This window comes from Sturnus vulgaris, chromosome 21 (assembly GCF_052056855.1).
Source record: "Sturnus vulgaris isolate bStuVul1 chromosome 21, bStuVul1.hap1, whole genome shotgun sequence".
In the NCBI taxonomy this organism is placed as follows: domain Eukaryota; kingdom Metazoa; phylum Chordata; class Aves; order Passeriformes; family Sturnidae; genus Sturnus; species Sturnus vulgaris.
The window spans coordinates 3,750,088-3,777,955 of record NC_142263.1 but is presented as its reverse complement, the minus strand read 5'-3'; the positions used below and the strand labels follow the sequence as shown (position 1 = coordinate 3,777,955).

The 27,868-nt window shown below is 61.4% G+C and overlaps 1 protein-coding gene across 3 annotated transcripts in view; it reads left to right on the top strand.

Annotated features, from left to right (window-relative positions):
• Window positions 1-3,848: 3,848 nt before the first annotated feature.
• Window positions 3,849-27,868, top strand: part of ABR (ABR activator of RhoGEF and GTPase) — a 37,771-nt gene continuing 13,751 nt past the window's right edge. Inside the window, exons 1-13 of one of the 3 annotated variants that reach the window (XM_088177035.1) lie at window positions 3,849-4,158; window positions 17,548-17,732; window positions 22,092-22,196; window positions 22,663-22,848; window positions 23,252-23,359; window positions 23,985-24,045; window positions 26,083-26,135; window positions 26,277-26,417; window positions 26,709-26,830; window positions 26,949-27,114; window positions 27,227-27,349; window positions 27,429-27,504; window positions 27,650-27,754. In XM_088177035.1, coding sequence (XP_088033161.1) covers window positions 3,849-4,158; window positions 17,548-17,732; window positions 22,092-22,196; window positions 22,663-22,848; window positions 23,252-23,359; window positions 23,985-24,045; window positions 26,083-26,135; window positions 26,277-26,417; window positions 26,709-26,830; window positions 26,949-27,114; window positions 27,227-27,349; window positions 27,429-27,504; window positions 27,650-27,754 — 1,741 coding nt within the window. Of the gene's footprint in view, window positions 4,159-12,894; window positions 13,013-17,547; window positions 17,733-20,393; window positions 20,531-22,091; window positions 22,197-22,662; window positions 22,849-23,251; window positions 23,360-23,984; window positions 24,046-26,082; window positions 26,136-26,276; window positions 26,418-26,708; window positions 26,831-26,948; window positions 27,115-27,226; window positions 27,350-27,428; window positions 27,505-27,649; window positions 27,755-27,868 lie in introns of those variants that run through there. The other 2 variants (XM_088177037.1, XM_014876589.2) reach the window with 2 other exon arrangements.

Sequence of the window (27,868 nt, the reverse complement as noted above, 5' to 3'; positions counted from 1 at the left end):
TCCAGGGACAGGCAGCCGCCTCTAAAAACCTTCAGCAGGGCTCGTCACGTGGCTGTCCCGACCCTCCTCACCTGCCGCAGGTGAGGCACAGGGACAGAGCCCTGCCTGGTCCCTGCTCTGAGCGTGAGGCACCAGTGCTGGGGTGCCCAGAGCTTGTGGTGGAATACTCACAGGCCCCCAGGGAAAGAACCTCTATCACGTCGCAGGGGTTGCTTTTGTGTCTGCTGAGAATTTGGGCACTGCAGGAGTTCCTCCGTGCTGCTCTGTCCTCTCCTCTGCTGGGCAGGCTGGTGGCTCACCCTGGGGCAGGTCATCCCAGGGTTCTCCGTGGTGCTATGAGCTCTGTGGGGCATCACCACCCTGGCTCTTCCTTCCCTCTGCTCATGGGTCCTGCAGCACCTCTGTTATTTCTCAGCTAAAGGAAACTGAAGCACGAAATTGTGCCACTGCTGAGGAAAGCAGCAAGTCTTGTGTTTGGGTACAGGAGAAGACACAGTCCTAGTGAGCTGAGAGCGTCCGTGGGGACAGGGACAGGGGAGGTGGGTGCCTGAGCAGGAGCAGACCCCGGGAGTCGGTGCAGGAATGTGCAGGGCTTGGCACGCCTCTGCCCTGCGGAGCAGGAAGCAGGAATGTGGCAGGGGGGATCGGGGCAGGTGATAAAAGAGCTAAAGTGCTACCTGCCTCCTCCAGAGCCTTCCTGTCCCTTCCCAGCAGCCTGGGGCCACGGCTGTCTGGGCTGGCACTCCCGGGCCTGCCCGGCACTTAACTTGGGGAAGGCGATGCTGAAAGCAGCTCCTTGTTTCCTGCATCCCCGAGCTGGTGGGCTGAGGGGCTTGCCAGGTGCAGCAGGTCCAGAGGCCATGGGCAGGGCCAGGTCCACAACCTCTGAGCAGTGGGGGACAGCCACGTGTGTTTTCCCCATCATCTCATTAGCGAGCAGTTGCTAAATGCCTTCCTGTGCTAGGGGTAATGCTTTGAAAAATAGCCCAGGAGTGGTTCTGACAAATTGTTGGGGTGTCTGGTGCAAAAGCAGAGCCCTGGGAGAACGTGACCCCCCCTCCTTGATCCATCCCTTCCTATCTGATCATTCCAGCTCATGTTTGATCAATAGCCACAATTGTGGGGGGTTATTTGTCTATTGCCCATCTCCTCTCCTGGCTCTTTGAAGCTGGAGCTAATTTAGGTGCCTCTGCTCCAGGAACCCAATAAATCAGGAGCCAGGGCCTCAGGGACAGGGGAGGACGAGGCAGCAGGACTTCAAAGGGAGGTGAAGCTTGCAAATATCTTTGAGCACTCACCTGTGCTCATTATGACCCTCATGTTCTCCCCAGCATCCCTCTCACCTCCCAGTCTTTCTCTGCCAGGAATGGAGGCTCCCTGACCACTGATTTACCCAGCGAGCTCAGCTCGGGAGCCAGGGGATCTTTGAAATGCTTGAATGCCAGCAGGACATAGGTGTTATACCCACTTAGAGACGTGCCTGTCTAAAACCCAGCTAAGCAGGACAGATCCCTGCCATGGGGATGTTTTTGCTGGTGTTGGAGGTCAGGAGGTGCAGTCCAGAGCAGACACAAAGGTCGCTGAGCTTGGCACAAAGCCAGTCCCAGCTAGGTGGTGCCTGGGCAGGGGCAGCAGTCCCAAAGCTGCCCCCATCCCACCCACAGCCCCTGGGAGATCCTTGGGAAGCACTGCCAGGGGCTCTGGGCAGCCCTAGCTGCAGGGATCCAGCCCCAGCTCTCGGAAGCAGGCAAGGCCAGACCATAAATCATGGGGCATCTGATGCCACCTGTAATTAGCACATCCTGCTGGGCCATCCCCACCTCGTCCCGGGCGCTTCCGACCGAGGTGCCCATTACAGGGTGGGAGGTCAGCAGGAACGCCCACCCAGGCCCTGCTCCCCCGGTCCCTGCTGATTTATCACCGTGTGCTGGAGAGATTTATGGGCTGAGATGGGGAGCCAGAAACGTGTTGTGAGGCTCTGCTGGGCCTGTCTGCCTGACAGATGATGAAAGAGCCGTAATTATCTGTCGCCACACATATATCAGGCCATTCATGGCAGTCCCCAGCCTCCAAGAAGGGGTTTGGCCCTCGGGGACTCCTCACCTCCCAGCCTGTGTCACTCTGGACTGGAGCACTGCTGGGTGCTGGGCACCTGCCCATTGTCACAGCTCTCATGGGTCCCACAGCCCAAAGGTGTGTTACAGGTGTGCATCCCTAACAGTGCTGCTGAGCCGAGCCTCAGCTCCTGAAAAGAGCCCTGGGCTGGCTGCTACATCCATCCAGCACCCCCAAACTAGCAGTGCTTCCAGGTGAGAGCTGCTGGAGCCACCTGGGAGCACAGCCCTCCCTGGAGGTCACACCCTGATGAAGAGGCAGCTGGCACGGCCTGGGGGGGCTGCCCAGCACCATCCATCCTCCTTGGGAAGGCTGCACCTGGAGGCATGGATGTGCCAGAGCAAAGCAAGGGAGCCTGCGGCAGGGAAGGATGAGAGCTGGGAGTGGCAGGCAGGGAGGTGCCCATTCCTGGTGACAGGGGAAGGAGGAGGCGGCTGTTGCGACACTGCCTGAGCCCGCGGGTAAATAAATAGGGCGCTTTGTTCCTGCTGGGGCACGACCAGGTGGCACAAGGGACGAGGGCTGGTGAGTCATCCCTGCCCAGGCAGCCACCCTGCAGGGCACAGGAGGAGGCAGGGACAGGCTCTGAGAGGCTGTGCTGCCTGGAGGTGCCTGTGGGTGAGATTCCTGCTCCAGCATCTCCCACAGCACCAGGGAACAGCCCTGCCCTGGGTACAGGTTGGATTTTTCAAAAGCCACATCCTGTGGAGCCAGAGTGAGCCATGGGCACCTGCTTAAACACAGCACTTGTGGCAGGCAGTGGGCAAAAGGCTTACCTGGGCCTTCACAGAATCCCAAAGTCATTCCAGTTGGAAAAGCCCTCTAATTGAATCCAAACATTCACCCAGCTCTGCCTTGTTACCACTAAACCACTTAGTGCCACATCCATGTTTTTTGAACATTTCCATCACTTTCTTGAGCAGTCTGTTCCAATGTCTGACCATCCTTTCAGTGAAGACATTTTTCCTAATATCCAACGTAAGCCTTGAGGCCATTTCCTCTTGTCCTGTCCCTTGTTCCTTGGGAGTAGAGACAAACTCCCACTAGGTTACACACTCCTTTCAGGGACTTCCAGGCCTTCGTTGTGCACCACAGGAGCCTGTGCCATGTGCTCCATGTGCCAGGAATGGCTCATCCATCCTGAGACCAACAAAGCTGGCAGAATTTCACTGGCCAGAGGATGAGGATGTGACACACAGAACTCTGCAGTGAAGGCCAGGGCACGTGGCAGCTGTGGAAGGCACAGAAGCCACCCCATGGCACAGGAGCCTTCAAGGCTGGGTTGTTCCCAGCTCGGGGATCTCCCGGAGGGCAGAGGATGGATTCTGGCATTAGTTATCGTGTCGTTACTGCCCCTGAGCTGCCGGCACCAGGCATTCCCTCACCCGCCGCTCCTCGGGGACACCCGGAGAGGGCAGTGGGAGTCTGTGCGCTGCAGGAGCGCGGCACCCGCACCCCGCTGGTGTCCCCATCTCATCCCATCCCATCCCCGGGATCTCTCCCCGCCCGCTCCCGCCGCGGGCCGCAGCCGGGGCCGAGCCGGGGGGCGGTGGCAGCGCTGCCCCCGCCCCGGCGGGGCCGTGCCGTGCCGTGCCGAGCCGAGGCGGGGCGGGCCGGGGGCGGGCACCGACGTCAGGCCCCGCGGCGGCGGCGGCGGCGGCGGCGGTGGGGGGCGGAAGGCGGCGGTGCCGGGGGGTGTCCGTGGGGGGGAAAACCCGGCTTTGGGGCGGGGGATGGCGGCGGGCGAGGCGGCCCGGGCGGACTTTGCGCGGCACTGGCAGGCGCAGTTCCCGGGGGAGCCGGCGCCCCGCATGGAGCTGGGCTCGGTGCGGGCCATGGAGCGGGAGCTGGAGCGCTGCCGCCGCCACCTGCGCCGCCTGCAGCGGGCGCTGGCCGAGGAGAGGTTCAAGGTGGGCTACCTGGAGGCGGCGCTGGCCCGGGCTCCCCTCCCGCCGCCGCCGCCCGCCGCCCCCCGCCCCGCCGGCAGCTCCCCGGAGGGCGGCAGCGCCGGCAGCTCCGACGCGGAGGACGCTTCCTCGGCAGGTGGGTGAGGGGGAGCCGTCCCCACCCCGCGCCCCCAAGGGACGAGGGTGTCCCCAGCCCCCTGCGCCGTCCCCGCCGCACGGTCAAGGGCGAATGTGCGGCCGAGGGCATCCCCAGCCGTGCCCGTGGCGCTCTGTGCCCACGGGTGAAGGCAATCCCGAGCCCCTGTGCCATCCCTGCCACGCAGCTGGTGCAGCCCGTGCTGTGACTCGGCATGGGACCCCCAGCGTGTCCCCGTCACGCAGCCAGGAGCAATCCCATGCGGAAACATCGTAGAGACTGCCCAAACTCCTTTCGCCATCCCCGTCAAACAGCCAACGCCACCCCAACCCTTGTGCAGTCCTTGACCAACACTAAGGTCATCCCAAGCCCCTGTCTCCTCCCTGTCGCACTCCCAGGGACATCCCATACCAAGGCCCCATCCTCGGGTGTGCCAGGAGGGTGGCTGACCAGTCCCTTGCAGCTGGCTCTTGGTGATGGGCCAGTGGCCCACGAGCCACGCTGCAGAGGAGTCACTTCCTCCCGGTGTGACCTGGCTCACGGGAACACCTCTGCTCAGGTGACACCTTGTGACCTCCTGTGGGGAAGTCCTGGAGGTTCTAAAGCAGAAGCATGCCGGGGTGGTGACATGCCCCGGGGCGTTTTCCTAGGTGGATTGAGGACGATGTTATTTCGCAAGTGCCTGGCTGTGTGGTGGCACTGAAGGCACAGCCAGCTAGCGCTGTCAGCCGTCACACTGTCCTACTTCCAGCGGCCTGGAAGTTGTTATTGCATCAGCATTAAACCCGGTTCAAACAGAGTCCTGGCAGCTAGGGAATGTCACTTTTAATGCTGCTAATTCTGCAGCTGACTTGAGTTAATTTTGTTCTTGCTCGATTGTTTGGAGTGGTGGTTTTCCCCCAAGGCTGTATCGTGCTGGTTTAAGATTGCCTGGAGAGCAAGTGCTCTGATATCAAATTATGCTTAATATTTGGTTCATTTATATTTATTGCATTAGTCTGCAGTGCTGGAGGAAGTTTCCGCTTCACCTTCCTGAGCTGCCTGGGGGTGAAATGTCCAAAGTACGAGGCTGCTCTCAGTGTTGTTGCCGTGCTGTGCCGAGCTGCACGTGTGAGTGTTTGTTCCTCTCCCCAATCAGCCTGGGGGAGCCTGTGCCCAGCCCTGCAGCCAGGAACAAGGACACTGGGAATGCTGGATTCAAAGGGCTGCTCCAAGCCCCTCTCCAGCTCCCAGCAGCAGGCATGGGCTGTGGTTCTTGGAGAGCTGCTCTGTGGCTCAAGTGGCTTCAGTGCATCAGAGCGACCAAGCACAAATCCTTCTCATTTACACTCAGACCTACATTTTGTTTATATCTGGGTTGTGCTCCTGGATGTTTTCAAAGCAAGGCTACTCTCAGGTTGGTGGGTGATGTTAAAGGGGCTTCCCTGAAGCACAGCACAAACCACTAAACGTCCTGGCTTCGTAACTTGGAGGAGTCCAGCCCTGCAGCACCCTTTGTAGCTGGTGGGGGTGAGTCTTTTGGCAAGACTTTGAAGTCCAAAGTTACATCTGCTGTGGTTCAATGTGGTCTCTTCCTCCTCCCCTGAATGGGTCTTCCTCAGGGTCAGCAGCTCCAGCACTCATCAGAGGAGGAAGCATCCCCTCTGCTGAGTGCCTGACTCTTTGCCCTGTGACATGGCTGGGCTCAGCCCTCCCCAGCCTTGTCCCGAGCCTGTCCTGAGCCTTTCCCAGGCATCAGCATTTTCTTTGTTGGGCGTTATAAGGGCCCCTGTGTGCAGTGACTGCACTGACATTTAAGAGCAGAATTTGAGAGTGCAGTAAGAGGTCTGTGGTCATTGCCTGGATCCCCCTTTCATGGATAGTTGGTTAACCTGATGCTCCTGTTGTTTTCTTCTCACTTCTCTATGTTTCAGATGTAATTGAAAATTCCTGATTGTGGTGCTGTTTGCTTTTCGTGCCAGCATTCTGGGTAGTGCTGCTCTGCCTGGGCCCCTCAGTATTTTAATGTGAATTTTGGAGCTTAGTGGTGCTGTTGGTGTGGCTGAACACAGTCAGTCCCCAGCTGTGTCGACCTTGGGAAGCACCCTCTGGACAGCAAATGAAGGAGTGTTGAATATCATCTTTATGGGAATTACCAGGGAAATACAGTGTTTTCCTTTAAGTAGCTTGTGATTAATCAGATTTAAAGCGAGGAAATCTGCAGGATGCCCGTCTGTGGCTATCGCAGGAGAGCGGCGCGTGTGACAGCCAGATACATGATCCTGGCATCTGAGATAACGCCTGTGCCAGCTCACCCGGGACCAGCAAAATCTGAGCGTCAGCGAGCAGATGGCTCAGAACGAAGCGTGGAAAGGGCTGAAATTCCCCTCGTCTTGGCCGTCACCTGTCCCTGTGGCTAAACACGCAGCTGGCCTCGCAGCTGAGCCTGCGCGCTGCCGGGCTGTGCAGCAGCGCTCGGGCTGGGTGCTGCTTCCTTCTCCTCCTGTTTGCCACGGAAGGGATGGAAGGCTGTGGGTTGGTGGCAGCCAGGAGAGGGTGAGCTGAGCAGGAGATGGTGCTGGTGGCCGAGAGGAGGACGTGGTGATGCTCGGAGGAGATGCTTTGTGCCCGGCAGCCAGGTAGCGCAGAGGTGGAACCAAGTCGGTGCTGGGTTTCCTCGCTTTGTCCTTGGGAAGTGGAGAAAGAGGCTGGCTTTGCCGTGGAGGTGAAACTCCTCTGGAAGGCTGTGGGGTTTGGGAGTCCCTGACCTGCCCTGTGCAGTGCCCTACACCCCAGAAATGTGAGCTCTGGGGTGGGGAGTGCTGGCACAGCTGGATTAGTCCATGATGGCGTGGGCTGGTGGATCTGGTTACGGCAGGATGCTGCGGCTGTGAGATGTGCTGTAAGTGAATCCCCAGCCCTCTGTTTAGCTGGAATTATAGTTTCTCTCAAGGAAAGATTCTGGAGTCACGTGGGCTCTTCTCGTTGCTCCACTGCCCTGCCTTCACTGGTACCTTGGGAAAGGGGAAGGGAGCTGCTGGCAGCAGTGGGGTCCTGCCTCGGAGGGCGGTGAGCGTGGAACGGCACAGGTGTCAGGGTGTGGAGCAGAGCTGAAATGGGGAAGGGACCCTAGGGCATCTGGAGCTCCTGGGGCATTGGCCACCTCACCCCTGCATGCCCTGATGGGGGCTGGATTGGCACAGGTGTCATGCTGGGGGCTCCTAACCTGATTTAGGTAAAGTCAGGGCTTGATCTTGCTACTTCATCCCTGCTTTCAGCTTGTGCTGTTGCTGCAAAAGTGGCATCTCTGTTCCAGAAAATCTCCCTGCAGCTATGGAGGTGATGGAGCAGCTTTATCCTGCTGTCCCAAGCTGCTCTTAGACCCTGCTGGTTCCTCTTGGAATTTCTTGGAATATTCTGTGGAAGCAGAACAGAAAATAGTGAGCAAAGTCCCGAGTTTGTCCTGGTGCATCTCTTTCTGCCTGGGGCAGGTCATGGTGTGCAGGAGGGGAAGGAATGGTGATTCCACAGCCTAAGGAAGGTGAAATGTTGCATGGTCTATGCATCCATCTCCCCTCCTTTAGCACCAGGATGGGATCTTGGTGGAAGCAGGGAGGTGCAGTGGGGGCAGTTGTGACTCCTCAAGAGCCCATCTACCACCTCTGTATCTTTATATTTAGTTTTTAAATTTTTACTTTGTTATATTTTCCCATTGTTAGAAAGTGCTTGTTTGGCTCTGAAGAGGCTGGAAGTTCCTCCTCTGGCTAGGGCAGGCCAGGCAGAGTCTCAGTGTTTAACTTTGACTGCTCAGGCGAGGACAAAACCGCAGCGTGTGTGTGTGTGTGTGTGCGCGCCTGCTGGGGACCTTTGAACTGTCTCCATCTGCTCTGGGGCCCAACAGCATTTGGGGAGGTGATTTCTCTGCACAAACCCCCCTGATGGCATTGTGACAGCAGCCCCTGAGTGATGTGAGGCTGCTTCCTCAGAGTGATGCTGCCTGAGATGGGGACTGCAGGGTTAACTCTGGGACAGGTTGTCACTGTTAAAGAAGATCATAAATAAATGCAAAGTTTATGAGGCTGAAGAGTAGAGGAGTTGAAGTTTAAAGCTTTAAGTGAGAGCACTAAGTGCTGCTTGTTGGAGTTTGCCCTGTGATGGGCAATTAGTGAAAGGCTTGTAAAGGAGCTGCAAGAGCAGAGGGGAAACCTGTCTGTGATGAGCTCTGCCTGTGGGCACCACCATGGCAGCAGCTGCATCTTCCTGGTGGAGGAGCAGCCCTTCCAGGTGCCAGGGCCCTGCAGACGAGCAGGAAGGGTGCACAGAGGGTTGGGGGTGCCTGTCTGCCTTGCTGGGCAGGGGTACTCCCCTGGCATGGCAGTAGTGCTGCTGCCATTAGCACAGAGATGCCAACATCCCTCCTGGAGGAGATGGGTGTGGATGCAGCATCCCTGTGTTCTGTCAGCTGGGCACAGTCCCACTGGCTGGGATTTGGCCCCCAGAATCTGGGGCAGAGCCGATGCTGAGCTCCCCCAGCTCAGCAGCATTCAGGCAGTGGTGCTGGGGGGAAGGAGGGGATGGAGTTTGCACTTCAGTGCCAGCAGTGCCACGGGCTGTGCCCACCACGGGGACAAGCACTTCAGCAGGGAGGTGGCCCCCGGGCTCACAGTGGCTGGTTGTTGGTGATCAGTAGCCCCAGGTAGACTCAATGGCAGCAGCAGGGCAGGCAAGAAATCCTCATTAGGTGGCTGGATAGAGCCAGAAGTGCCCTGCGGGGCCTGAATACATTTGCATTGTAAGGCTATTGAAATCTGGTTGGGGTTTGTTTTCTCTCTATTTTCCTGGGAAGACACTTCTGTGCAGCGGGGCTCTTTGTTCCTCGGGTTCCTCCTCCCCTCCTGCCCAGTGATGCTGCCAGTTGGGATCCCAGTGGATGGCTCTGCTCTGTCTTCTGCTGGATGCTGTCTGCTGTGGCCAGCCAGGGAGAAGCTTTCCTCTGTGCTGGCAGGGAATTAATATTCTCTTGGGCTAGAGGAAAGAGCCTGGGTTAGCCAGGGCAGCTCACTAAATGTCCATCCATCCCAGAAAGTGGCGCCTTTGTCCCCTTGGTTCGTGGCACTGTTGGATTTTCCTCTCACTGAGGTCACCTGGAGCAGTGGCCGGGAGCCAGCCCGAGGGAACACACAGAACTCACTCCATCCCCAGGAGACATGGAGCAGGCTTGGCTTTCCCACCCCAAATGACTTTATCAGTGTTTGCTAAGCAGGATAATTGGCGTGTGTAGATCAGTAGCAGCAGCGCTTCTTGGCTCCCTTGGCTGTAGCCGGAGCGGAGCCTGGCCAGCCTAAGCAGAATCCCAGAGGACTCCTGCAGATCTGCCTCCAGATAAGTCCCAGCTGTAAAGTTCAGGGATTGTTTGAAGATCTGGCAGATAGGGAGACCTTTGTGCTGGGACTGAGCCTTCTGCCATGGACAGTTTTTGTTCCATGGGCGATTTTTGTTCCTAGGCTATGAACCACCACCTCCTCCTCCTCCACAGCTCTGTGGCAGATACAGCCACAGCTGCCTCCCTCTCGGAAGAGAACCACGATGCAATAACTGGCCCAGGCCTTCACCTGAGGTAAAAGGCTTTTTCTGGCCAGCCACCATCTTTCATTCCTTCTCCATCTGGTGTTTCGAGAGGCCAGGGGCAGTGCTGCTGTGGTCGGATCTCTGCCCTCCTCCCCACTCTTGCTTGGTTCTGGCACCCTGCCTGGCACTGCCCTGAGGTCAGGATGGTCCAAGTGACCTCCCTGTTCTCCAGGCCCCTCTCAGCTGTGCCCCAGTGAGTGCAGCTTTGGGCTGATGCAGTGCAGACCTCAGGGTTTCAATTCCACGGGGAAGTGATTCTGGAAGAGAAGTTTAGTGCTGGACTGAGGACCTGCTGTGCTCCTTGGCAGGGAGGCTGGAAACATTTTCATTTATTCCTCTCTTCCCTCTCTGCAACCCCTGGCAAGGGGAGAGGGCGAGCCTGGACCTCCTGAGAGCCCAGCAGAGCCAGGCACTCCTCTGGCATCTCCCACCTCAGTCCCCGAATCTGCAGTCCTGGCTGTGTTCCTGCCATGGCTTCAGCACACAGAGGCTTTCCCTCACCCAAACCAAAGCACTCTGGCTGCTCTTTCAGTCCTTAACTTCTTTAGCCACTTGCATGGTGCTCCCCAACCTCACTCTCCCATTCCACTCTTCTTTGGGAAAACACCCCCAGTGTTGGAGGTGCAGGTGGCTCTGGAGCTGCTCTCTGGTTGCTGCCAGCCCTGGGTGCCCACCAGCAGTCCTGGGCAAGCACTGGGGCTCCTGGAGCTCCTGTGGCTGTGACTGGAGGACTCTTGCACAAGAGCCCAGAATAGCGATGCGTGGGCTGGCGGGCAGGGGCTGGGCAGATGCCAGGCAGACAGCCAGACACCAGGCAGGCTGTGCAGGGCTGGCTGCTGGTGGGGAGGAATGGTGGAGCTCAGCTTCCAGCTCTTGCTGCAGGGATGCTCCCAGCTGGAGCTGGGGGCGGTTGGTGGGGGTTGAGAACATGGTTGGCAGCATCTCCTCACCCAGGACTGGTCCCTGTCACCGAGGGCTGATGGGTGTCAGGATGGGGGTGGGTGCTCCCCCCAGCCGCGGGGAGAGGAGGAAGGTTCAGCTGCTTTGCAGGTTTTGAGGTTTTGTTGTTATTGTTGTTGTTGTTTTTGCAAAGGTGAAAAGATTATGAAAACCAAACTAAAAATACATCCCAGCAGTTTGGCAGGGCTGGTTAGTGTGGGCTGTGCAAGGCCACCTGCCTGGGTTAGGGGTGCAGCACAGGGTGGCCCTGGCTTGGCCTTCCCAGGAGACTCGCCCAGCTGTGGGGCACTTGCCTGCCTGGTCCTCCTGGCTGTGGCACTGCCAGGACCTGCTGTGTGGTGTCAGCTGGGGGTGGCCAGCCTGGGGAAGGCTCCGGGAGGTCTGGCAGCTCATGCCCTGTGGTGGATTAAGAGGTGGATGTGCAAAGGAGGCATGGAGAGGCTGGTGCCGTGGGCGGGAGTGGCCAGGAAGTGTGTCTGGCTGGGGGAAAAATGTGGGAAAGCCCCTCCCTGCCTGTATGCAGGGAGCTGTGCATGGAAAACCAGCTGCCTGCTGCCCCTGCAGCTCTGCAGCCATCGCACTGAGGATGAGCAGCTGCATCTTGTGCTGGTGCTGCTGCAGGGCACCCCAAGGCATCAAGGAGTGTGGTTTCCTGCCGTGAACGAGGCTGATGCTCTCAGCTGAACCACCGTCACCTTCCTGGCAGGGCCTCGGGCTCTGAGGGGCTGGGGGGTGCAGGAGTGTGGGGTTTGCTGTGGAGTGTGCAGGAAACTCTCCATCCTTTAAGGATGAGGACATGCTCAGCTTGAGCCAAAGCAGGAATGAATGGGGGAGTTGGTGGGGAATGGACAGCAGCAAAGACTGTCACATCGTGACCACCCTTGGGCACTGCCTGTGCTAATGTCTTGGGGACAAGGGGAGTCTCAGCTCCCCAAAGTTCCTGGGATGGGGCAGGGGAAGGGTGGGAAGTGGCAGCTGTAGGGCTGCACCCTGTGCCCCTGACTCAGCACGGCTGACTCACAGCCCGTGGGTGCGGGAGGTCTGGATGCTCTTGCCATGCCAGGGCTGGATGCAGCCCCCAGGCAGGCAGGGCTGAGCTGGGGCGGCACTGGCTCCTCATCCCTGATGCCAACAGCTCCCTGTGCTCCAGCCATGCTGAACCACAGCACGGGCATTGCTGTGCTCTCCCAAAATGCTGCATCCGAGCCTGTCTTGGACATCCCTGGGAGCGGGAATCAGGTGGTGGCAGTGCCCTGGCAGGGTCCCCTCAGGTCTCCCACCCGCGTCCTGGCACTTCACGCTCGGATGGCTCTGTCTTCCCCATGTTCCCGACCGAGCATTATCCCTCCTGCCCGGCTCCCATCTGGCTCCGGTGCCCGGTCCAGGCCCTTCCCCAGCCCTGGCCCCGCGGGCAGGATGTGGCCGAGGGCGCTGCCAGGGGATGGTGCCCGCACTGCCGGGACGGGGCAGCGGTGCCGGCACAGCCTGAACCAGGGCAGTCTTTGCACTTGAACGCTTGGCTGGCGCCCTGACATATTGGGGTTGATGACTCTGGCACTTCGTATTTCCTTTGGCTACATGCAGCTGGGGAGGGCGGTTTAACCCCTGCCTGCCCATGTCCTGCTCTGCCAGCCCCTGTTGCGTGGGGCAGGGATGCTCCCGGCTCCTGCAGGCCCTGGTTCCCAGAACCAGGGAGAGCAGGGCTGGGATGGGAAGAGTCTGTGTCCTTCAGCCGTGGTGATTTGAGGGGCTGGGGAGGTTTTGCTGTGAAGTGGGCACAGCATCCCTAGGTCACAGTGAGGAGATAAGACTGTGGTGAAAGGAGTGATGGAGCCAGCTCTCCATTTTCCCCCCGCTGTTCTTGGGCTGGCCGGGGGCCCAGCCGCGTATGCTGCTGTGCCACCACCATCCCCTCCTTGTCCTCCTCCTCCTCGGCGGTCCCCAGACCCCTGCGGAGGGTCGGCGTGGCTGCGTGCGGGGGGACGCTGGGCTCGGCTCCCCCCGGCGAGGCAGGGGCGGGAGGCGGGACGCGCTGCCATTGCCAAGCGGCACCTCCTTCCCTGGGCACCCTTGGCAGAAGCACGGCCGTGTGCCCGGGCAGGCACTGCCCGTGTCCGGCTCTGCCATCCAGCCCCCGCCTGGGCCCGCGGCCCCCGCCTCCCGCCCGCGCCCGCCGCCTTTGTTGTGAGATGAGAGCGGGCTGAGCGCCGGCACAGCCCTGCGAGCATGGAGCCGCTGAGCCACCGCGGCCTGCCTCGCCTCTCCTGGATCGACACCCTCTACAGCAGTACGTGACCTGGGCTAGCGGGGGGGCGAGCGGGGCGAGGGGCTGGGTGGCCCCTACCTGTTGTGTAACGCTGCGTCGCGCTGGGCAGGGATGCTGTGCCGGGGAGCCGGGGCTGGGCGTCCCAGGCGGAGCTGACGATGCTGGCAGCGGGTTGTGCTCCCCTCCGTGAGCATCCCGCATGCCCTGGTGGCAGGACGGCGCTGGCCGGGATCGCTCCGGCATCCCCCAGGCTCTGGGGACCCGCTGCATGAGCAGGATGGGTGGCGGTGACCGGGTGGCTGGAGCAGGACGTTGCTGACAGCTGGCACTGCCCGCAGGGCGCTTTGGGGATGCTTTTTGGGGCTGGGGATGCTTTTTTGGCCGCAGGTCCCATTGCCATCCCCGCGCGGCGGTGGGAAGGCACCTCTGTCTCTCTCTCTCTCCCTCCCTCAGCCGCGATTTTCGCAGCGAGCTCCAGGCTCGGTGTCGCCGGTGCTGTGGCAACGCGGTGTCGGTACCGGGGGCTGGCAGCCGGCGGGGCCGGGGGCGTCCTGCAGCAGCCTGGGGATGCGAATCCCCCCGAAGCCAGGACGGGCAGCAGGGAGGAGTGAGCCCCGGAGCCGTGCTGGTCCTGGTCTCATGGCAGATGTCTCAGGGCAGCCAGGGACGTGGCCAGGGGATGAGGGGGCTCGGTCACAGGGTCCCCGTTGTTATTTTGGGGTAGAGTTGAGCTGCGTGGGCATCCCGGGGTGGGGTTTGGGGTGCAGTGTTGAGCTCGGAGCCTGGTGCTGGTGGGGCAGTGAGGTTTGGCATGGGTGTGTGGGAAGGTGGGATGCTCCGGAGCATGCTCCATGCATGGATCTGGCATCTGTCATGCCCTAGAGGAAGCAGGGGCCACCAAGGGGCGCGTTTGTAGGGCTGAGCCCCCTTCCCAAGCTTTCCAGCCCGAAGCCTCTGGTGTCCACAGCCAGAGGCCACATCCAGCAGCAGCAGCCGCGGGGTCTGGGGTGGCTGTGCAGGAGTTTGGGCTGGAGCCCAGGGGCCACATCCAGCCCCAGCCTCTGCACCCTCCTTTCCAGCCACGGCATCTCTGCAAAGCCATGGCTCTGCCCTCCCAAATCCTGCTCCAGCTGCTCTCCCCAAGGCATGGGGGAGGCTGCTTGGTGTGCCCATGTTTTAGGGGACGCAGGGCAGGGTCCAGCCTTCATCACACTGGGCAAGGCAGTGGTGGTGTGGAGGAGATGCCGTTGTGTTGAGCCACCCTTTAGCAGAGGCCCATGGAGGCAGGTCCGGGGCTAGCTCACACATCTGTGTTGTCATGGTGAATTTTCACCCAGGCACAGGAAAACGGTGGCGTTTCCCAAAAATCTCACAGGCTCTGTGTGGATGTTGGGCTTTTCTTGGAAGTAGGATGGAATGGGTGAGATTTGGGGTGTGCCCACACACTGACAGAGTGTCAGGGAACAGCATGTGTCCATCTGGAAATGCCACCCTGAGCTGCTGTGACTGTGCTCTGTCCAGGCTGGGCAGGAGCCAGCTGCTGTCCTTGGCTGAGCTCCCTCATGGGGACCATCGTGCTGGCAGTAGCCTGGGTCAGCCTGGGAAGATGTGGCAGAGCAAAACCATTTTCCTGGGGAAAATAATCCCTCATGGGGATGTGTTCCTGGCCTTGTCACCGTGCTGGAGCCATGTGCCAGCTCACAGGGCCTCTGCCCTGATGGGTGTCAGCATCCCATGGGTATCAGCATCCCTTGGTGCAGCGTGGGCTTGGATCCAGCTCAGGGCCCTGGGGCTGTCTGTGGGCTTGGGGCTACAAGGCTGCTTCAGGTCGGGCTGTCCTTGTCCCCCAGAGTGGCTCCCCTGGGCCAGGCTTCCTCCCTCCCCTCGGTCTCCATGCCTGGGGTGCAGCAGGAGGATTTCCAGTGCTGCTAAAAATCAGGAGCAAAAATAGCATTGGGTTTTGGCACGGGCACAGAACAGGCTGCAGGGGCAATGCAGCTGTGGGGGAGGAGGGAGGGAGGCGCTGGGTTTGGGCTGCCTGGGTGGTACAAGCACCCCACAGGCAGGGAGATGCAGGGGACAACCTCTCTGTGTCCCCTTGCCCATCAGTGTCTCCCTTGCCTGTCCTGGCTGCTTGGTGGTGCTTGGTGGTGCTTGGTGCCCTCCCTGTAGCAGCTTCTGGGAGTGCTGGGGAGGTTCCTCTGCCCAGACTCCCCTGGTGAGGCCCCTCAAATACTGCACAGCCATGGGTGGCACAGCTGGAGCATGGGGACCTGGCTCTGTCCTGTGGGCAGCACAGGGTCCCTCTCCTTGGGTGCCTGTTGGGCACTGCCTATAGATCTCATCCCCAGGTCTGGTCTGGGGCTGGGATGTAGCTCTGCTCCAACTGGTAGCAACAGGAGCCAGGTCATTCCTTCATCCCTGCAGGCCTTTTCCCTCTCCATGCCACTTTCTTCCCTGCACTGCTGCAGGTGTCACCTCCCAGGGTCCCCAGCTGCCTCATTAACGCTGTGTTCCTCATTACCTGCATGCTGAGCCACCCCAGCTGCGTTGCCAGGACTGCCACAGTGACAGTGCCACTCTGGGTGTCCCTGTGGTTAAGCCTGGAGCTGCAGACCTCGGCCATGGTGGAGGGAAAGCAGTGGTGCCTGATGGCCTCCAGGCTGGTGGGGACCATCAGCTTTGGCCCCTCTCTTGTTGCCTTGGTCCCCGTTAGACCCCACCTGATGGGAAAAAGGTGCTTGGGTGAGAGGTTTGGGTTGCTCTGGGCATTCCCAGCCTGGTGACAGTCCCTGGTTGAGGGGGCTCAGAGTGTGGGGTGGGTGTCCTGGGGAGTGGCCATCATGGGGGACACCAGGGCTAATGAGCCTTGTGCTGCCATGCTCCTGGATGGTGCTGGAAGCATCACAGCTGAGACCTGTCCAGGACAGGAGAGACCATGGACATCCCACCATGAGGAGGCAGGGCAGGTTAGAGCCAGGGATCCTTTTTTCCTGGGGGTGTTATGGGTGGGGGGGGCCTTTCCAGTCAGCTCCTGGGTTGAAGGTGGGCTGTGGTGCCCCACTGAAGGTGGTCCCACAGCCTCTGAGGAATTGTTGTCGGCTAATTGCTAAAGAAGTAAGGTCTGAGAGGGGCTGTGGTGTCCTGGCAGAGATGGGGTGCGTCTGGCCCATGTCACAGCTCTCCTCCAACCCCTCTCAGGTGCAGGATGGGACTCCCCATCCCTCCCCACTGGCACTGCCAGGGCTCCTGGCCTGAGCATGCTTTGCAGTGCTCTTTGATTTAAAGATTTATCCACTTTCCCTAGGAAGCAGGATGTAATATTAATATGCTGAGTGGTGTTGGTGGGAGCCAGGGGAGTCCTTGTCCAGGATGGCCAGGGCCATGGGGACATGGAGTGGCAGCGGTGTGGGGTTTGGTCTGGGGAGGCTGCTCTGACCCCAGTGCACCCCGTTTTGGCCAGGTTATCAGCTGGGGTCTCCCCAGTGTCTGTGCCCAGGAAGCTGTGGGGATGTGGCTTCCAGAGATCCATGGGGCTGCCGGATGGAAGGGGAGCGAGGGGCTGGCCCGGGATCGGGGTGGTGTTGGATGAACCCCCTGCCCCTTTGGGAGCTGTCGAGGGTCTCCTGGCCGCAAGCCGGGGGGGGGGTGTGCTGGCTGCACCCCACGGCCGCCCCTGCCGCAGCCGGGCTCCCTTCCCCCTCCCCTTTGTCAGCATCTCGGGGCTGCTGCAGCCACCTCTTCCCGCCGCCACCGAGCCGCTGCCGTTCCCATGGTAACAGGTTAGGATGTACCCCGGTCCCTCGCTGCGCCCCAGGGCCCCACTGCACACCCTGGAGCCCCCCCCGCCCTCCCACTTGGGGCTCTGTCCCCCCGAAATGGCTTCCCCTGGGCCGTGGATGATGCGGGGATTGTGGGTCAGCCTGGGGCACCCAAAAATGGGTGGTGTTTTGGGAGGGGGCGAGGGACTCATCCTGCGCTGGGAATGCAGCCCCCTTCGGTCCCCCATCGGGGAGCCCTTCTGCCAGGGGGGTGACACTGCCAGGGGGGTGGCACTGCTCTCTGTGCTGTGGATCCAGGCGGCCTGGCACGCATTTCCATGCTCCGAGGAGCGTGGGCATGGGCGAGCAAGGAGGACGGCGGCTGTGGCTGCCAGCCCAGCCCAGCTCATCTCATCTCTCCCCGGGGATGGCACAGGGATGGTGGCCGGCGGGCAGGCAGGGCACAGCCACTTGCATGGGGCTGGAGCGTCTGGCAGAGCAGCTGTCCCTGCGCAGACGAGGCCGTCGGCCTCTCGGTTCCGTTAATTATTCAAATATAGGGAAGTGTGTCGAGCAGAGGATGCCTGCGGGGCCGAGGATGCTCGCTGTGATGTGTGATGTCTTCTTCCCTGCTTGGCTGAGCAGGCGGCGAGGCTGGGCTGGGCGGGGCTGTCCGTGAGTGGCTCTGGGACGCGAGGTCAGCTGCCCGCGGGTGACCACAGGCTGGCCTTGGTGCCACACGGTGACCCTGAGCCGTGCCTGGATGCTCACGGCCACCCTCTCTCACCCCTGCAGACTTCAACTATGGTGCGGACGAGTACGACGCCGAGGGCAACGAGGAGCCCAAGGCGCTGCCGGAGGGCTCGGAAACCATGCCCTACATCGATGAGTCGCCCACCATGTCCCCCCAGCTCAGCGCCCGCGGCCAGGAGAGCGGGGACGGTGTCTCGCCTACGCCCACCGATGGCCTCGGCACAGGGGTAGGTGCTGGGGGCTCGGGGCTCCGCACCGGGATCGCGGGGATCGGGGCTCTGGGTGTCCGGCTGGGGTGTCAGCGGTGTTTGTGGTGCTCTGCTGCTGCTGTCACCTGGGGGACTGTGCCCGGCTGCCCAATTTCTGCTGGCCGTGGCAGTCCGGGAGCAGCGGTTCAGGGGATGCCATGCCCGTGCGACACGCTGTGTCGCTGCCCCGCCGTGCCATGCCGGTGGCAGAGCCAGCAGGGGATGGGCTGGCAGGACAGCGGGGTCCCGGGCCGGGTGTGCTGGAAGCGGGGAGTTCGCGGGGTCCCCAGCTCCGGGAGCCCTTGGGGACAGGGCGCAGCGGCTCCGCCGGGCTGTCGGCTCCATCTAGTGGCACTCGGGGACAAGTCACCAGCAGGAGTGGGGGCACAAGGTGCTCCCCCCGGCTCTGGACGATTTAGATGTAACCCCTGCTGTCCGCAGCGCGTCCTTGGGAAGCCCTTTGTTTTCCGAAAGAGGAGGAATGCTCGGAGAGCTGCGGGGTGGGATCCAAAGGGAAAAAAGTGGGGTTTTCTTCCAGAATGAGAGTTTCCATAAAGCCTGGGAGCGGTGGGGTCCAGGCAGGCATTGGCCCCTCTGGGTTATTGCGGGAGCAACCGCACGGCCCCGGGCTGGGGGATCCCCCAGCTCTGCCGCTGCCCCGGCCGGGAAAAGTGAAGTTTTATTTTTGTCATGGAAAGAGTTAAGCTCCTTACCCGGATGCTGAGGCAGAAGAGGGAGAGGTGTGGCTTCCTCCCCAGGGTCGTCCTGCGCAGCATCGTCCTCCTGGCACCCAGCGCCCCTGGGGAGGGAGAGGAGGGTGCTGCCCTGTGCCACCGCCTCCCGGGGCTGTCCCTAAACCACTCGGGCTTCGGGCTCCTTGTCCTCCCAGCACAGCCCTTCGAGCCCCAGCCCTGACGCTCAATGCTGGGCTGTGAGCGCTGGGCTCTGACCTCGAGGCCAGCAGGGACAGCAGAGGGTGGCTCTGGGGAGATGCTGGGGGGAGATGCTGGCAGAGGGGTGTCCCTGAGGGCTGGTGGGGCACGCTGGGTCTGGGCACAAGGGCGTTGACTTGGTTGTGAATTGGACTGGGAAGTGTTGGAGCCCAGTGCCAGCTCTGCCTCCATCTCTTTATCTGGAGATGCTCGTGCTGGGGCAGAGCACCCTCCAATAGCAGAACTGTGTGCCCACCCTTGCAAGGGGCACAGGCTTGTGCTTGTGTGGCTGGTGGCACTGGGTGCCAGATTGACCCCATTGCTCTCCTCCAGTGAGCCAGGACTGGGGTCACTGCCTTTGAGAGGGCTGGAGGAGGTTTCTGGTGGGACATCTCATCTTGCAAGCTCCTGGGGGAGGTCGAACCATGTCTGGGGCCTGTGTGCAGATGCATCTTAACCCTCCCCGTCCCACCTGGGAAACACGAGGTTGTGGTGTGCAGTTGGTGTCCCAGCCCCTGCTTGGGTACTGCTGGGTTTGGCACTGTGGGTAGCATTCCCCTGGACAGGGACCGTTTCCCACTCCAGGGACCTGGCCATGTTTGGCAGGGTTGTGGTGCAAAGGCTGAGCTATGGCATGGACACAGGACTGGACACGGGCTCTGGAAAGTCCCTGTGTCTGTGTCACTGCCCACATCTCACCGCAGGAGTTTGTTGCAGGCTCAAATGGGTGCAGGGAGAAGAGATGACTCCTGTGGGCAGAGCACATGCAGCCACTGGTTCCCCTTTTGCTTCTGAGGAGCCCGGGGGAAACTGCTGAAACAACTCTTGCATTTGTGTCCCCTCCTCCAGCCTGCTCTGGCCTCGTTTGCCAAGGCCCACAGTGCCTCTCACAAGCATCACAGCAGTGCTGGTGTCCCCATGTCCTGGCTGCCCCGGGGTTATGGTCAGGCTGGGGCCGCGGTGAGGTGCAGGATGTGCTGCAGATAAATGTGAACACACACGGCTCAGCTCTGTGACACTGCCGCAAGTCCCCTCTGGGGCAGGGAGAGGTCTGGGACCTTCCGGGGATGCACAGCCAGGTCCCCATGTGGGACCCGGTGATGCTGCTGCCCTGCAAGGTCACTTCTCGCTGGTGGCAATCCCCATGGTCCGGCTCTACCTTCCCACGGGACAGAGGGCTACAACACAAGGGATGCCCTCCCATTGCCGGGGGGAAGGCAGGGGACCCCTCCCCGCGGCTCTTGCTGGGAAAACCGGCTGGGGAAGGCGGCTGCAGCTCGCCCCAGCCTTGACCACAGGCGGGCTGCGGCGGCGGAGCAGCCCCACCTCCGCTGCCGAGAGAGCATTTCCTGTAGAGGAGCGCGCAGGGCGGAGCGGCGGGGCCGGCTGGGGCGCAGGGCTCGGGCAGCGGCCCCTGCACCGCCCGCGGCCCCGGGGCCGAGCGGAGCCGGCGGGGAGCGGCGCTGGCCCTGTGCTCGCAGCGCTGCCCAGCCCCGAGCCGCCGCTCGCAGCAGGCTCAGCAGCCGCGCCGGGAGCGCCCGGGCCGCCGGGGATTGGGAGGCCGGAGCTGGGTCAGGCTGGATGGAGCACCGGGGATCCCATAATGGCTCCTTTCATCCCGCGCTGGTGGCCGGCGTCCAGAGCTGAGTCAGGCTGGGACAGCTCAGCCGCGTGAGCCCCTTTGCCTGGAGCCTTGTGGGGTCCCCTCTGCGCCCCGCTGCCCGGCCGGCCATGGAGGAGGAAGAGGAGGCCATAGGGTACCTGGATAAAGTGCTGGAAGATGAAGATGACTCTGAGCCAGGAACCCCCACCAGCCCCGTGTCTCCGTTTTCGGCCGGCGAGAAGGTGGGCAGTGGGTGTGGGGACAAGGGGCATCTTTCTGGTGCTGGTGATGCCCAGGTGTTGGAGCAGCTCCCGGGGCGATGCGGGGGCTGCTGGCGGGGGGCAGAGCTGGCGGCAGCGGGAGCATCACTGCGGTGCCACCACACCCCCAGGACTGCCTGTGCCCAGGGGCACGGGGTAGGGCTGTGCTGGGCTCCAGGTGTGGAGGGCTCAGAGTGGGGTGACCACCACTCTGGGGTGACCACCCAGCTGTCCTTCCAGGGGGGAATAGAGCCACACGTGCTGCGGGGTGGGAGCTGCGTGGCTCAGCAGAGCCAGCACCGGATGCTCAGGAAGGGGCTAGTTTCACACTCTGCCCCACTGCTCAGCCACCAGAAACTCCTAAACAGTTCCAAAACAGAGCTTGGGGGCAGACCTGGGGAGACCCCTGTGCTGACAGGTGCAGCTCAGCATCCTTCTCATGCCCACCCTGCCAGGGTGCCAGTGTGCTGGAAGAGGGCTCTGGCCCTGCTCTTCCTGGGGTCTCTTGCATGGGGCAGCCACAAGGGCCTGAGTCACTGCTCTGGGTCACAGGGGTCCAGTTGACATTGTCCTCGTGGGGTGTGTGGGCCCTGAGCAAGGGTGGGTCCCTTATCTCCTGAGCTCCTGCGCAGGGCCCAGGCTGGGGGAAGCAGGAAGAGCCCGTGACTAATCTGTGGCAAAGAGCCCACGAGTTCCCAGTGAATAAAACTGGCTCCCCCCGTGCACCCTCCTGCTGCGCTGGTCACTCTGACCCAGCCTTAATGAGGCAGCCTGGCAGGGTGGACACTCTGGTTGTCACAGCAGTGCCCAGGGCCAGCTCATGGACACTCCAGTGGGGCAGAGATGCTGATCCTCCGCCATGCCCACCTTGCGGCTGTGCCCCCCAGGTATTTGCAGCTGACACCTCCCCTGGCACAACAGCCAGGGCTGGCATGGGCAGAGGTGAGATGTGACCAATGTCCCCTCCAAACAATCCTGAATAGTCCAGAGTGATGCTCCTATGGCTCTGCTTGGCCACTCACTGAGGGTCCCAGAGCCCCCCGGCCCAGCCATCTCCCTGCCATCACCAGAGGAGCATCAGTGCTGCAGCAGACCTGGGTGCTGGGACATGCCCCAGTGCCACTGGGCAGTGCCTGGCTGGGGTGGCACTTCCCGAGGGAAACCTCAGCCGAGGGAAAGGGTGGTGCCACATCACGTGGGAGCACCATGCAGCGCCAAGCATGATTTCACTGGGCGTCTCTGGACTCTGCCCTGGGAGAGTCCTGCCATGCCGTGCGCCATCCTGGAGCGCTGCCAGCGGCGCCGGGCTTGTGGCCAGCCCGGAGCAGGGAGGGGAGAGAAGCCAGCACAGCTCGTGGCTTTCCCAGCTGGCTCCAGAAGGGCTCTGCTGCCCATCGGGCACATGCCTGTGCCTTGCCACGGAGCTTCCCTGACACTGGCAGGGACGTGCCCATGTGGGGATGCCAGGAATGGGCTGCTGGGATGAGGGGTCTCCTCCTGTGCCACTTGCTGGCTTAGCCAGGCTCCTTGCTGTGTTCTGCAGGGCGAGCGGGATGCTGGCAAAGGCCTGGAGATGCGGAAGTTGGTGCTCTCGGGTTTCCTGGCAAGTGAGGAGATCTACATCAACCAGCTGGAGGCCCTCTTGTTGGTGAGCACAGCCCCCAGACTGGACAGCCCCTCTAGGGAGGGATGGATGGATGGATGGATGAATGGATGGATGGATGGATGGAGTAATTTCTTCCTGGGTAGCTTCCCCCGCCATGTCAGCCTGCGTGGGAGCAAAGCTCCAGAAGCCACACCAGAGCCAGCTTTGCTCTGTCCTGGCTGGATACCCCTATCTCACCTCCCCTGCTGTCCGTGTCCCTGTTGGGGACATATTTATAGCCCTGCTTCCTCTCGTGGACTTGCTGACCTTCATGGCGAGACGCTGTTGCACAATACAGGGTCACCACCTCTGCAGGGAAGTCCGAGGATGCTCAAGCCTGGAGTGCCCCTTAGTCCAGCTGCCAGCCTTGGTCCATCTGTCCCAGGCAGCCCTCGCTGCCAGCTCAGATCCTCCTCATCCCCACTGTTCTCCTCTTAGCCCTCATCTCAAACTCTCCCTTCTTTGGCAGCCTATGAAGCCACTGAAGGCCACGGCCACCACGTCGCAGCCTGTGCTCACCCTGCAGCAGATCGAGACGATTTTCTACAAGATCCAGGATATCTATGAGATCCACAAGGAGTTCTACGACAGCCTGTGCCCAAAGGTGCAGCAGTGGGACAGCAATGTCACCATGGGCCACCTCTTCCAGAAGCTGGTATGCACCTTCCCTGGGTCTTGCTCCACTTGGAAGAGGAGAAGGGCTGGAGTTGAGATGAGTTTGGAGTTGTGATGCCTGCAGGGGCTGTGCCCATGGATGCCATGACCTTGCTGGGGAGAGGAGGAGAGGCCAGGTTGAAGGGCTGTAGCTTCAGCTTCTGCTGTCCAGGCACTTGTTATCTCTCTGCTGGATTTTGGAGGTTTATGGAGGCACAGGCTGGGCAGGAGCTCCACCATCCTGCCCTGAGCAGGAGTCAAGAATGTGACCCCCCAGCTGGCTGAGAGTCCTGCCAGGAGGGGACAACTCTGGGCAGTGTCACCTCAAGGGCTGCCTGCCCCCTTGGGTGCTGTGGGGGGCTTCAGCACCCTGCTGGTGCCTGGCTAACCCCCACTCCCCACAGGCCAGCCAGCTGGGGGTCTACAAGGCCTTTGTGGATAACTACAAAATCGCATTGGAGACGGCAGAGAAGTGCAGCCAGAGCAACTACCAGTTCCAGAAGATCTCAGAGGTAAGCTGGTATGGGGCTGTGCCAGTGGGACAGGGCTGTTCCCGGGCTGTCCCTGCCCAGGGCAGAGAACACTGTTGTCATGGCTGAGCTGACTGTGTCTGCCCCATGGAGATGCACTCCCTGCCCTGGGGACTTGCAGAGACTGTCCCCAAGGGCTGGGCCACGGGGGGGCTGTGCTGGAGGGCTGTGGTCTTTTGGGCATTGCAGGAGGTTGTCCCCACCTTGTGCAAGCTCAGGTTGGGCTCACCTGAGCTATCACCTCCCCATCCAGTGTCAGTGGGTGCTGGGCACCTGTGGCTCATCTCCTCCTGCCTGCATCTCCATGCCTGGATCCCCTACAGAAATGGGCACCTCCACAGCTGCAGCCTGAACCCCTTTGTCCTGTTTAGCTCGGTGGCATCACCACCATGTCCCAGCTGCTGGGCACAGCCAGAGCTGCTCCCAGCCAGGCAGGAACCCTCACTCCTTCACCCAGCACCCATGTGTGGCCTGCAGCACGGCCAGGCTGGAGCCAGGAGGAGATATCAGGGTGCAGGAAGGGTGGGGGAACCCCATGACCTTGAGCCATGACCTTCCTCCCCTCCCCAGCCCCACGGGCTGTGCTGATGGGCCTTTCCCTCCCTAGGAGCTGAAGGTGAAGGGCCCCAAGGACTCGAAGGAGAGCCACACGTCCGTCACCATGGAGGGTACGGCAGGCGTGGGGAGGGGGCAAAGCCTTTTGTGTGCGCGGGTGAATTACCGAGCCCTTTGTGTGGCTGGAGCAGGCGGGGAGGGGAAGGGGGAGTCGCGGCTCTTTAGGATGCTGAGGGCGTGCGGCAGCCCCCCACCCCCTGGCCAGCGCTCCTCCCCGCCCGCGGCTGTGCCGGAGCCGTGTGGAGGGGCCGGAGCCGTGCCGGGACCGTGCCGGAGCCGTGCCGGGGCTGTGCCGCAGCCGGGCTGAGCTGCTGCGGGGTGGCAGCGATGGCTGCGTGGAGAAGGGGCTGCCATGGAAATCCTCGTCATTGTCCGGCTGTGCTGTAACTGCACCTATGGTGAGGCGAGGGGGGCGGCTCCGATTTGGGGTGCCGGTAGGGAGTGATGTCTCGGGGTCTGTGCCGGGGGGTGGATGGAGGCTGCGTCGTGCTCTGCAGGCTGAAGTTGGGAGCGTCTTTGTTCCAGGCTCGATTGAATCATCTTGGCTCCGGCACACGCAGCCACGCGCTCGCTGTCCCCGCCGGGCAGGGGCTGGTGCCAGTGATGGGACAGAAGGAGCTGGGGTGGGCAGGGGGATCCTGGGCTGGGGAGCTGCCCGGGCTGTGCCGTGTGGATGGTGATGGGGAGGGGTCCTATTTGCTCCAGCATCGTGGGGTTGGAATGTTCGTGTGTCCATGACTGGGAGGAGAGGCACCGGGCATCCCTGCCTGCTCCTGCCCGTGGGTCTCAGGCTAGTGGGATTGTATGCACAAGGGGTCCATTGCTCCTTGTCGTGCTGGGACAACCCCTCCTGGGGCTCCCCCTGTGCTGCCTGTAGTGATGGCAGCAGCAGGGACCATCCTTCCTGTGGGTCTGGGATGGTGGAACGGGGGGACACCCTGCCTGTCACCTTTATCCCAGAGCAGGGTTCTTGCTGGCTGTCGCAGAGAGCAGGGCTCTTGTTTTACCCTCTGGCATGGAGTTGTGGGGGTGCAGCCTCTGGTTAGGGTTCAGCCTGGCATTGTCGCCTCCTAAGCAGAGACCCCCTGCCCACCCTGTCTCAGGACTGGCTGCCATGAGGCAGCACCCTCTGGGATAAAGGGGAGGGGAACTCGCCACGGCTCAGCCCAGGGTGAGCAGGTGGCGCCTTTCCCTCCTCTCTCACAGCCCAAAGCCTGGTTGCTCTCAGCCTTGGCAGTTTGGGGAAGTGCTCCAAAGTGAAGGGAAAACCCAGAGGCATCAGCCTGGGGAGACATGAATGTGGCTCCATGAATGACAGCACTGTGAGTGGGCTCTGTGCCTTTGCCTGCCCAAAGAGGTGGGGAGGAGGAGAAGGGTCTGGCTTCTTCCACTGAAATGTGCCTCTGAAGAGCCTCTGGAGCTGGGAGGGTGTGTGGCAGGAGAAGGAGGGTGTCTGTACCCCGTGTGTGAGGCAGCTCTTCCCCCTGCCCTGGGTGGGCAGTGGTGCTGGGCTGAAGCCTTGCACCCGGTGTTCTCTGTGGGTGGGGGTTTTGCTGATGCTGGAGCAGCCCCCCCTTTGCACCCAGGACTGGCTAGGGTGGTGCAGAGAGGCGAGTACAGGGTGTCCCATGGAGTGGCAGAGCCCGGTGAGGGACAGGACCCACTGCTGAGCTAAAAGGGAAACTGAAAAAGCTGCGGAGAGCGATGAGCTGCTCTTCCGCTCCACAGCCACCACACAGCAAGAGGCCCTGCCCTCCTGGGGGCTGTCCCTGTCCTGTGCTGCCACAGGCAGGGTGGGACATCCATTTCACCACCCAGGAATGCAGACCAGCCTAGCTGTGGTTCCTCGTGCCCCCAGCACAGCAGGACACGGGGCTGTGGCAGCAATGGCTCCCCAGTGCTCCTGGCACTGCTGTGACTGTCCAGCTGTGCTGCCTCTGTGCAGGACACATCCCAGATGCTTGTGGTGCAGACCACAGGGGCTCTCTGGGCATCTGGCTCCCCTTCTTGCCGTGTGCTCTCTGTGACAGGCGGGACTGGGGCCAAGGCTCCAGCCCTGGTGGCTGCTGACACTTTCTCTCTCCCCTCAGCTCTGCTGTACAAACCCATCGACCGGGTGACGCGGAGCACCCTCGTCCTGCATGTGAGTGTGATCCAGTCCCACGGGGATGGTGGTGGGCTCTGTCTCTGCTGCTCCTGGGGATCTGCAGCTGTGGGGAGTGCTGATGAGGGGTCTCCAGGTTGAGTGCTTTCAAGCTGCTAACCTGTGACTGTCTCCTTCCAGGACCTCCTCAAGCACACCCCAGCTGACCACCCTGACTACCCGCTGCTCCAGGACGCCCTCCGCATCTCCCAGAACTTCCTCTCCAGCATCAATGAGGACATTGACCCCCGGAGGACAGCAGTCACCACCCCTAAGGGCGAGGTGAGCCTGTGGGGTGGGCAGTGTCTGGACACAGGGTGAGGGCTGAGGCCTCTGCCGGCCCCTGGCTGGTGTCTCTGCCCTGAAGAGATCCTTAGTGCTTGGGAAGGAGTTGGGGGCTTCCTCCAGATACAGTTCTAGGTACAAAATTAGGGTTCTACCTGGTCCTTGCTGCTTGCTGGTGCCTTATTAAGCAGAGAGAACATGGACCTTCCCATGCTCCTGGTGGCTGAGGCACAGGATTGTTGGCCTTTGCGCCCTGCCTGCTCTCATGGCAGCCCCTCTGCCCCACAGACCCGGCAGCTTGTCAAGGATGGCTTCCTGGTGGAATTGTCGGAGGGCTCACGGAAGCTGCGGCACGTCTTCCTCTTCACTGACGTGCTGCTCTGTGCCAAGCTCAAGAAGACAGCAGTGGGGTAAGGAGGGCGCTGGGCATGGGGGGAAAGGTGTCACAACCCCCCTGCCCTTCAGTGGAGGGGGGGACATGCTAAGGAGGGCGTCAGGCATCAGTCAGCACCCGTGCCCTGGCTGCAGGAAGCACCAGCAGTACGACTGCAAGTGGTACGTGCCCCTGGCCGACCTGGTGTTCCCCTCGCCGGAGGAGTCGGAGCACTGCCCGCAGGTCCACGTCATCCCCGACCACGAGCTGGAGGACATGAAGATGAAGATCTCATCCATCAAAAGCGAGATGCAGAAAGAGGTGAGAGAAGGGTGTGGGATTTGCTCTTGGGGTGGGTGCCTTGCTTTGGATCAGGGGTGGGACTCGGGGGACAAGGGCACCTCTGGAAGGTCCTCTCTGCTCCCCTCTGCAGAAAGCCAACAAGGGGCAGAGCCGCGCCATTGAGCGCCTCAAGAAGAAGATGTTTGAGAACGAATTCTGGCTGCTCCTCAACTCCCCTGCCATTCCCTTCCGCATCCACAACCGCAACGGGAAGGTGAGGAGGGTGGGCTGGGGCTGGGGCTGGGCTCAGCCCTGCCTGCACACAGCCTGCCACATCTCCCTGTCTCTTACAGAGCTACCTCTTCCTGCTCTCTTCCGACTACGAGCGGTCTGAGTGGAGGGAGGCCATCCAGAGACTGCAGAAAAAGGGTAAGTCTGGGGCTGCCGAGGCCCTCTTGGGGCTCCTGGTCCCTCTAGAAGCCACAGGGAAATTCTCTAGGATCTCAGCCTGGTGCTCTTCAATCCCTATGACCAGCACTGGCTGTGTCCCTCTGAAGCTTCTGTCCTCTCTCAGACCTCCAGGCCTTTGTCCTGAGCTCAGTGGAGCTGCAGGTGCTCACAGGATCCTGCTTCAAGCTACGCACTGTCCACAACATCCCAGTCACCAGCAACAAGGACGGTGAGTGACCGCTCGCTCCTCCTTTGCTCGGGATGGTGCCGGCCGGGAGCTGTGGGGTCCCTGAGCTGGAGCCAGGACTCTGCTGTGCAGGGGACAGCTTCCCACCAGGTGGCA